At 41.1% G+C, this 10,904-nt stretch overlaps 1 protein-coding gene across 2 annotated transcripts; it reads left to right on the forward strand.

Annotated features, from left to right (window-relative positions):
• The first annotated feature begins 468 nt into the window (after positions 1-468).
• Positions 469-4,484, forward strand: LOC143111539 (uncharacterized). Of its 2 annotated transcripts, none has more exons than XM_076273781.1 (3): positions 469-791; positions 2,475-3,519; positions 3,695-4,484. In XM_076273781.1, the coding sequence occupies exon 2, from the start codon at positions 2,500-2,502 to the stop codon at positions 3,511-3,513; it is 1,014 nt and encodes a 337-aa protein (XP_076129896.1). In that variant the 5' UTR covers positions 469-791; positions 2,475-2,499; the 3' UTR covers positions 3,514-3,519; positions 3,695-4,484. The 2 variants fall into 2 exon arrangements, with proteins under 2 accessions (XP_076129896.1, XP_076129897.1); XM_076273782.1 differs by having other exon boundaries at positions 469-786.
• The last annotated feature ends 6,420 nt before the right edge of the window (positions 4,485-10,904 follow it).

The following is a 10,904-nucleotide window of genomic DNA, read 5'->3' on the forward strand; positions in this document are numbered from 1 at the left end:
GTCCCCACCCTCCTCCATAGTAAGTCACAAGTGGATTATGTATAAAGAAACAGGGGATGTGATGAAGTATTTGGGTGATGTCACTAGGGGTAGGGATGTTAAATCAGTTGTAGTGAGATACTGTACATACAATAAAGGTTATTTCTAATTAGGCTATCCTGTGGTAATGTCTGAGTGCACTAAAATCTTCCCAACGTTGCCACCTTTGTTATTTGGGCTACAATTGATTAATGTGCTGTGGATTGGTCGTGATCCATAAGATATGTAGGATAAACTACAAACGACCTGAATCGCATCCAGCGAAGTAGGGCAGGGACGCTCCACCCATATGCCCACTGATAGCTCAATGATTGGACTATTGTGCACCGAGGAGGCGGATTTTATTAGAGTGCTGTGAAACGTGACCATATTACCATTGGCCTTTGCTCCAGTCCGTCACACTTAAGAGTAGCGGCTTTCAGGGCTAAACCACATTTAACACACCAAGCAACTGTTCCTTATGCAAGTAGATCAGTAACTAGTGTCAAAATGAAATGATGTTGCTATCTCTGTAAAACATAATTTCAGTAGTCTGAAGATTGTAAAGAAACCAGGCGCCTTATCACATTTTTTTCGTGTTCACGTTTACTTTATTCACCAGTTCAGTGCTTAGATGAAAGCGTGTGGCGTATCACTAGTTGATTTAACCCTAACTATTCGCACTTGAATCTCACATGATGCGGAGCATATCACCAACAGTGACAAGAACCATCACGTGCACCGCGGACTTCCAGGAACAACGATAACGTAAGGTAATGTTTCTGAACACAGAATGTGACGTGATGGAAGGTTATTTTATAAAATTTTAGGAAACGTAAGTTTACATGATGCTGTAGTTGATATAGTTATATTTTATTATTCCGTATGAGTGATTTTCTGTGTAGGTAAATTGTTCAGCTAATAAGTTGACATTTTAAACAAGGAGTCTTAGTGTAACATAATCAATTGTAGGATGTTATACATTATGTAAATATTGACTGTTCGTGTGCGTAAAGGGTCCTGTGGCTCAACTTGTCCAGACTAGGCTTGACAGACAGTGACAGACATTAATCAGGTGTTAAAATGTTTTTTAAACGATTTGTTTGAGTATTATATAGTTTTGAATATTTAGATTCTATAGTGGTTCACTTGACAGAATAACCTACTGCGAGCTGGTCGCAGTATCCTCATTACTAGCGCACAGTTCGAGCATCGAGGGCGGGGCCAGCCGAAATAAATGTGGGGAGGGAAAAGCGAAGACAACAAACCCTCGAAATGTAGGCCACCGCGCGTGACCCAATTCCTCATACACAACACAACGAGTATAAATGTAGAGCAGTTTCCCCCCTCCCCTCCTCACAGCTCGGCGCGGTTCCAGGGTTAGTTCTTGTGGGTGTTTTTAACTCTGTCAGGCAGTCTTCAGAAGATTCAATAAAATTAAAAGCCATGACCCACTAATAGCCATTGTTTATAACCTACACTACCATTGAATGATAACTTTATTTTATATGTTGGCGTTACATGTTGAAGAAAAGTTCAGTCCTTCTAATGTCCACCACCAGTTATTTGAACAAAATATGTCAATAAAAGATATAAAGTGACCTATTTTTTCAACAAGGGATGTTCAGTCCAACTGATGTTTGCATTTAAGTTTGAGCTAGCTACTCACAATGTTGACACAAATCCTAATCAAATATTGAAATACATTTAGAACTTTTTTTTAACCCTTGGCCAAAAGAGTAAAGAGGCTTAACATTAAAACAACTAAACTTGTTATCACAAATATTCTTTCAATTCATTCATTGCATTTTCAACATGCTAGATCAACACAGATCTGGCTTTTGGGGTGAGGGATTTTCAGATGTTCTTTCATTTTATTTGTCACGTGTTTCTAAATCATTGGTTGTTTGAGTGTGTGACAGATATTTTGTTTTTGGGGCCTCTGATGAATGCGATCAGTTGGGCTCTGACCTACTTTCCTCACTCACTTCATACCTGCAACCCTATTTATATCCCTGACACAGGGTTGCGGGAGCAGCTCCCAGCATCTCAAACTCAGCTCAGTTTCCCACTTATTATCAACAAGCCATTATGGCCCCGCTGAGAGGCCAAACCCACCCTAGGCTATCGCCTCGTTTCGCTCTCTCACGGAGGGAAATCCTCACAGGAATACGTTCAGTGGCCATTCTGGTCCGTCATATTATGCACTTGCTTAGTGGAGGAGGAGGTCTGTTGGAAAACACTAGAGCAATTCTTCTTTCTTTCGACAGAGATTGCACAGTCTTGAGTGCACAGCAAGTTATCTGTACAAAAAAGATGGATTTGTTTGTAAAATAATTCCCTTTATTAGACAGGCAATATATTTCACTTTAAGGCACTGGTTTATCTATTTGTGGTATAACCACTTTACAAATGGGTTCAAAAGCTTTAACAACTCTCAATATATTTTTTTGTAGGAACTGACTGTCTCAGTGTTTGGTCATGGACGATAAGAGTCACTGCTCTCTGCCAGGGAGTAGAGGGTCAAAGTTCACACCAACAACCATCCAATCAGAGCGGGAGCGACGAAGGATCCGTGCCCGGGAGCAGAGCAACGCCGTGAGTTCCACGCCCGACCGGATCACGAAGCGCGACGAGGGGTCCGGCATTCCCTGCAAGGTTCCCCGGTTCCAGTATGTGGACTTCCCCTCACTGCACCAGTGCATCCAGCAGCTGAGTGTGCCACCGCTGGAGAGCTGGCTGGCCGGCTGCCGCATGGGCCTGGACAGGGACAGGGGTAGACCCTCTCCTGGACTCACGCCAGCTAGCCCCAAGGAGAGGGTGCCCAAGTTCAAGTACGTGGACTACCCCTCGCTGTACCACTGCATCCAGCAGCTGTCTGTGCCTCCTCTGGAGAGCTGGAGCTCAGGCCTGCCTCAGCCCAGGGGCGATGATGGCAGTGGGGCCAAGACAGTGGAGAGGACCCCCTCTCAGACCGGCTCAACGAGGGAGGACCAGGCCACACAGACAGCACCAAGTGACACCTCAGACACAGGTCATGTGCAACAGGGGGAGTGCGCAGCATTTCCTTTACCAAGGAGAGATCTGGCAGAGGAGCGTCCAAGCCCAGCACCACTCACCTCACATAAACGACAGCATACAGCTCCACCCCCACGCATACCTTCATCAACTGCATCAAAAACAAGGGTTCTGAAAGGCCCTTCAGATCAGGGCCCGGCATTGTCCATGACGCCAGGCTATCATCGTAGGCCAACAGCAAGCCCAGATCCAGACAGAGCGTCACCCCGGCCTGGTTCGAAGGGCACTCGGCCATCTGTGATCAATTTGCACCCTGGAAAGGAGACGCCAACGAGGCATCATCCTCAGGACCACCTGGCAGGCTATCCAGACTCCGCACAGGTGGCCAGCAATGTCCACTCACAGTCTGTCTGCACTATTTGCCAAAAGATGTTCGCTGGTCCAGAGGAGCTTAGAAAGCATCAAGAAAAACACTGAGGCAAAGTGAGTCCAGATGTTACTTTAAAAGAGCATCCCAATTTGATTTTACATCATTAATGTTGACTATACTATATCACTATAGTTTGCTCAAGATTTGCCACGAGACAAAAGATAACATGAATACAGTATTTGCAATGACAAAAATAATCTGATTATTGTGTGTGTCTTGTCTGAACAGGCCCTCCATAGATGTTGGGAGATGCCGTCATAGCTACTGGTCAGCTGTGTGTGAGCCATGGGCAGCAGAGCAGCTACACGTCAGCACAGGACTCTGTTTCACTGGGCTAGAGTGAGATGGCACTTCAACCGTGCTGAGCACACCGCTTTCACATGATGTCTACTTGGACTGATGATTCGAACAAAAACGCAATAAATACGACAAGTCCGGGAAGAATATCCTTGGTCATACGACAAGTTATTCTGTTTGTTAACTTTTTGGCACTAGAGAAGAGTACAAGATCTTGACAATGGACATGTGTAATCTTGTGCTTTTTCATTAACTTGAGAAATAAAATGCCTGAGAGAGAGAGAGTGCACATTCTTTTTTTTGCAGTGGGCACAGGAGAAATCTTAGCTTTAATTTTTTTCTTTAAAAGGGATGGCAGTGTTTTGCTTGTTTACATGCTATTGTGGGGTGGGTGAGGTGTCATGGCGTCTCTAGCGCAAGTGAATGATGTGCAGCTAGTTGCACTGGGGATGCCTGTGAGCTTACCCACAGTGAGCTTGGGTGCCTCCAAACCCTGTGGCTATTGCAAATGCTGCAGAAGCAAAAAAAAAAGTCTTCTTTATAATTTGTTCTATGATCTTTTTCTTCTTTCTTTGTATTGTAATGTTTTATAAATACTTTTAATTGACTGCTGTTGCTTCTAGGCTAGAATTTATTAAACAAAACTTTTTTTAATTATGTTTTCAAATGTCTAAAACTTTTAACTTGTGGTTGCATTAAAGATTTTGTACAATTGCTTAAATCTGAGTTTTCTGTTAAAACTTGTTAGTTGTTCTTGTAGAAAAGACACACACACACACACACACACACACACACACACACACACACACACACACACACACACACACACACACTTTGTGGTCCACTCACACCAAAATTGGATTAGTAGCTTCAAAACTGGAGCACCATGACGCCACCGGACCTTATCTGTCTGAAGCCTGTAGATGGCAGCATAAGCTACTGAACAAAAACAATGCAGAACTACTGTATCTGTATCTTTCATCACCTCTTCTTTTCTGACCTACCACTGAAAGATAACACCATAAACAGATATACACATATCTACCCAATCATTTTAATAACGAGTTAATTTATTAAAATTAAAAAGTGATGAAGTAGAAAGATATAGTTCAGATTTTTCTTCATTCAGTACATCATGCGTTGCCCTCTCACCTTTGACCCGTGTATTTATTTATAATCTCTGGGATTAGCCAGTAGTAGCCCATTACCACTCATAATATTTTTTTGGCTATTCATTTGATTTATTTATGCTCTGTTTTAACAGTCCCATTTGACATCTCTTTTAAAAGAGAGCCCTGAAACCTTCATACAGAATGAGTGCTTCAGATCAGTGCGCTCACACACTTGGGGACTTTCCAAAAGGACAAGGACATTCCTTTAACATATCGGGTTTCACTAAGAGCGTTGTAACAGTATCTATTCGAATTTGGGCACAAACAAGTTCTCCTGAGGTCAAATAGTCTGACTCAGACTATAACTACAGGTATAGCGCCCTCATGTGTTTGCTGTTGATGCCCTCAAACACCTACAGTATTCTGGGAGTAGTCCACAGTTTCACTTATAAATGTTATCATTCGCTTGGCCCCGGCGATTAAAAAAAACTTTTCATTTTAGTATCAGTGACTGTCCACAGTGTTGTCAGTTGGACATTCTATATCATCTACTAAAAAATGTTTTGAAAGCACATCAGTAAAATGATCGAAGAATTAGGAGGAATTAAGTGGGACAAGCAGAGAAGAGGCCAGTGCCTTTCATTTCAGTACCTTGGTGACCTAAAGCGCTTTCAGATATAACCTCCGGAGTACATGCGGAGGTTTGTCAAACGGAGGTCCTACCCTTCGGATGATTCAGATATGATGCTAACCTGCGGACCTAATACTGACCTTATACGGACGTATGTGTGAACGACATACACGCACATTACAGAATCTCCGTGTGGTTGTCGAGTGAGGGGTGGGGGCTTAGAGTTCACAAGATGCGAGATATATGACGCAGAATATATGGGCCGCTGCCTGTCACAGCTGCTTTTTGTTTAAAGTGTAGCCTATGCATTATAGGCTAAAGAAGAGAAATCTATTGTGCGTATGCTAATACTTGAAGTAGGATAGTCACGTAAGTGCGCACATACAGAATTTGTATGTGTGCTTCGAGTAAACACATTTATCTGTTTTCAACGTAATGCAGGCGCGCGGGAACATATTTTTGACCATGGGTGCTGAATAACAAAATAATGGATGTCCCACGATTTCTCCCCTAGCATGATATGATTTGAATTTAGACAGCTACGCCATTTCAACGCGGTGTATGAGTAGGCCTAAGAGCGAGAAGTTTTATAATGCCCTTGCCACTCCGACTCATCAATAAAAACAGCAACAGCAAAATGACAGCAACAATAAAACCATCTGTATCTTACGATCTTCATCATTCTTGACAGATCACCAGCCTCCTCTGGATGGTCATATGCATAATAAGGTTATAGCCTACCTTTAGTTTTCATTTAATTTTAAACACGAATCTACTGTCTTTACTGCCGGGAGAGAAAAAATATATTGTATTCTTTTCTGTAGCCTAATTCTGCCTAAGGCTATCAATGAACAGAAAACCGTGTTGGCTAACAATTTATTAAATACTCCTGTTATTGTCGTCAACGACGTCGCTGTAGGCTACTGCCTTTTCAGCGCCTTCTGCTTATGATGATTCAGTCTTTTGAATTCGTTTGGCCTTGCCATGCAGTTGTAGGCTACAACGTGCCATTCCCTTCATGTGTTTTATCAAAATGTTGTAAAATGGACAGTAGCTCCGTGATGTCAGCACTATGCCACTCCATCATAACACTGGCATTTAAGTCAGATTTAACCACATGGACGCACGAAAGAAACGTCACCAACACGCCCTCTCACTAGGTGTGAATTTTAACCGCATGTTCTACGCCTCGTTCAGACACAGCACATTTACATAATGTCCGGAGGAAATACTAGGTCGGGGGTAGTATAAACACCGGGTGAATTCGGACTTCCATATGACCGGTTATGTCGTTCAGATATACGGCCCCACCGTTTAACATCGGCAGAACCTCCGGTCTTACACGTATGTCTGAAAGCGCTTATAGTGTGTACCTGCATACAACCAGGCTAACACTGTTTTATATAGTGTATCTTTCAGAGGTCAAGAAAATGGACTCGTCCATGAGTATTATAACTATCCCCATGTGCCACTCTGAGAGAAATGTATTAAAGCAACACCAAAGAATTTTTTTGTACATTAAAATAATGTTTCCAAAATCGTTTCAGTGGTTCATCAACTCATAACAGGGTGAACGGCACTTTCTGCATTCGCTTCGCAGCCCTCTATCGACTATAACCGCACTATGTAAGTTTGCTGGATCGGGTAGCGGATCTGTAGTTCGATGGAATGAGACATAAGAAACTAAAATTTGACTTGCATCTGATGTCGCAATACATTATACTTTCATAAAATCATGCAACATGTTCTACTTTGTCTGTGGACATTGTTATTTGCAAAGCCGGTGCTGGATAAACAAATAGTGCGTGTGAGAGAGGAAAAGTTCTTTGGTGTTGCTTTAAGAGATTGAAGATACAAGCACATTTCAAAATTAATCAGATTTATTTTTAAGATGATGAAAGTATACATATTCATATCAAACTTTTGAAATGTTTAATTGTGCTATTAGAAAGTGTACATCTGTTTTAATTGCAGAAATGTTGGTCCAGTTCCACCAATCCACCTTCTTCCTCATGCATTGTCATTTCAAAAATCGCAGCAAACTCCGCATCCTCCATTTTGACAGCAGAATCTGCATTTCATTGCACGCTTTGCCCTCAGACGAGGCTGTTACACACAGACAGATTTTTTTTCATGAATGATGAATTCATATTGAATAATATCATAGAACTATAGAGTGCCCGTCACAATTACTGGCGGCATACCTGGTAAAGTTGACTAAAATCAGGTATTGAAGAGTTTTCAAATATAAACAATAATTTAAACAACAATTTATATATATAGCAAGCCCACTATTGTTCTTCTTAAGTTTTCTTATATCTTCTTTTTCACCCACTTTTTGGCCGAACTACTGCTCCTAGACCGTTTGAGCTATCGACGCGGTTCGAACTCCAAAAATTCAGGCCCGAACCGGTGTAACTTGCTTGTTGATTTCGTGTCGCTGGCCCTTGTCGTTTTCGCGGTATTCCCGTTTTTCTGCGTTTTTTGGGCCCATTGAAATGAATGGCGGAATGTTCAGAATTCAAATTTCGATTGTGACATCACAGCTCTAATTGCTTAAGCTTGCACCTGGAAGAGTTCTAAGCCACCTGGCAGAGCTATAATGGGCTGGGCTGGGCTGTCTGTGTATATGAAGGTGTGTGCATGTAACTTTTGACCAGTATGTCCGATTTTCATGAATGAGGTACCGTTGGAATCCTTGAATGAAGCCCAGTTAAATGCCTTGCCAGCACTAAGTGTAAAGGTAATGTAAAAAAAGATGAGACAGCGCGAAGTGCTGTCTCATCTTTTTTTTAAAGCCAAACCATGTTGATACAGGTCATTAAAAAAAATATATATATATTTTCCAAATCCATTCAGCCCAGTTCAATGCCTTGCCAGCACTAAGTGTAAAGGTCCTCTTTTTTTTAAAGCCAAACCATGTTCATATAGGTCATTAAAAAAATAAATAAATAAAGTATTTTCCCAATCCATTCAGCCCAGTTCTATGCCCAGCTAGCTCCATTCAAACACAATCATGTGTACAGTTGTAAAGATTATTACATTGAGAAACACGCATTCATACAGATATTATGCACATCCACGCATCACTATTCAAGTTCAGTTACTCATTATTGCCCGGCAAGAAGTCCACACTCAATTCAATTGTCTTGCCACGATCTGTGGAGCTTACAGACAACGTTATATTACCATAGGTTCTGTATGCTATTTAAAGCCGACCTAACGATGAGTCCCTTTAAGACGGTGTGTTGCAATGCATTCTGGGTGCTGTGCTGTGATCCGACGGCTCGTCACCTGACCAACCAAACACAACGATGCTTGAACCAGAGCACTTGAACTAAACGTAGTAAAAATAAATAGCTACCAAGGCTCCAAATAGCAACACACTCACACCGTAGCATAATGAGGGTATCTACATGTAAACCGAAGCATTCAGAACTGTGTAAGTCTACAGGCAGTTTATTAAAAAGAACGTCAACGTCAACGGGTCAACGTCAACGATAAGTAAGTTAGGCTAACGTAAACGTTAGCTATTTGCTGTTGTCATATGCTAGTGCTATATGCTTTAGGCTACGTGATGGCCATTTATCACACTCATTTTAGGTACTACTTTTACGAGGTCTGTAGTTCTGTCAAAATGTATCTTATCTATGAACAGACTACATGATTATCTTCCTTAGACTTCGTAGATGTAGTTACTACAATTTGGAAGCGAATTTCGAAGTGTAAATATGGTTTTAGTGTGTAAACAGACCAACCGCGATTTTGCAATGAAGTTAATGGAGCCTTTTATGTAGGGCTTCTAGGCTACTTTCACGAAGTCTGTAGTTCTGTCAAAATGTATCTTATCTATGAACAGACTACATGATTATCTTCCTTAGACTTCGTAGATGTAGTTACTACAATTTGGAAGCGAATTTCGAAGTGTAAATATGGTTTTAGTGTGTAAACAGACCAACCGCGATTTTGCAATGAAGTTAATGGAGCCTTTTATGTAGGGCTTCTAGGCTACTTTCACGAAGTCTGTAGTTCTGTCAAAATGTATCTTATCTATGAACAGACTACATGATTATCTTCCTTAGACTTCGTAGATGTAGTTACTACAATTTGGAAGCGAATTTCGAAGTGTAAATATGGTTTTAGTGTGTAAACAGACCAACCGCGATTTTGCAATGAAGTGAATATGGAGCCTTTTATGTAGGACTACTAGGCTACTTTCACGAAGTCTGTAGTTCTGTCAAAATTGATCTTATCTATGAACAGACTACATGGTTATCTTCTTTAGACTTTGTAGATGTAGTTATTACAGTTTGGAAGCGAAATTCGAAGTGCAAATATGGTTTAAATGTGTAAACAAGACGCCTGATGTTTAATATATGTTAATGAATGGGCACAGTATTATTGTGTACAGTAATGGGCTATCAGTAGTATGTAAACAGTTCATGTGTTATGTGATTTACATAAACTAACAACAGAAATGTTAAAAGCTGGTATTGTGTTTCCTGAATTCTTACATTCAGGCATTCAAATGAATTGTAATTAAATAGCATATCAATCATGCAACAATGCAAAAACAATGAAACTAGTGTAGGCCTAATTATATTTTACATTAGTAAAGCAGTACTCTGATGTGCATGCTTTCACAAACTTTTGTAAACAATCTTAGCACTTTAAACATTGACTGTTTTGAAGTGCATGTAGGCAATATAGTATAAAAATAATAATTGTGATATCATTACAATTTGATAGGGGTTGGGAGGAGGGGGTGGGTTCATGTAGGTGGGCCCTATGACCCCAAAGTATGCCTTGACTGGGCCTCAGGTCAAAGAAGTTTGAGAAATGCTGATGTAGACAACAAAGCAGCAAGGAGGCGTCGTGTGATCATTTAAACAAGTTTTATGACAAGGTCGATGAGGGTGGGAAAAATCGTACATTCAAACTTTGCCCGCACTTCAGTCACATTGTCTTTTAAGAAAATGCAGTCCTTTTTTCGGTTCCAGCAGCCAACAACCTCAGAACTGACCCTTCAGGCCTCTCAGCAGGCGCTGGCCTTTAACCGCAGCCAGAAGAGAGTCAGCAGAAATTTGATTGCCTTTAAAAAATCTGACTTCTTAAAAAATCTTAAACTGGCTGCATTACGTGATTATTTCTGAGATTCTGATACGTTTTTAACCATGACCTATACACAGTTCTGGTTTGAAAATGTATCTCTTAAAATAATCACTTTATGCAGTCAGCTTAAGATGGCTTACTAGCAACTAACTAATTACCCTAGCAACAACCTAGAAACCACCCCTGTAATGTCAACCTAGCGACCACCATAGCAACCAGCATAGCAACCATGTTATTTATGCGTTTTAGCTTATTGGATGTTGCGTTAATGCAGACAACTTTTGAT

Source organism: Alosa pseudoharengus, unplaced genomic scaffold (assembly GCF_046254945.1).
Source record: "Alosa pseudoharengus isolate Yale_2024_CS ecotype anadromous, Long Island Sound unplaced genomic scaffold, YU_APseudo_1.1 YU_APseudo_1.1_scf_8, whole genome shotgun sequence".
NCBI lineage: Eukaryota > Metazoa > Chordata > Actinopteri > Clupeiformes > Clupeidae > Alosa > Alosa pseudoharengus.

Excerpts from the sequence above, each read along its gene's own strand:
- LOC143111539 (XM_076273781.1), top strand. The coding sequence starts at position 2,500 with ATGGACGATAAGAGTCACTGCTCTCTGCCAGGGAGTAGAGGGTCAAAG.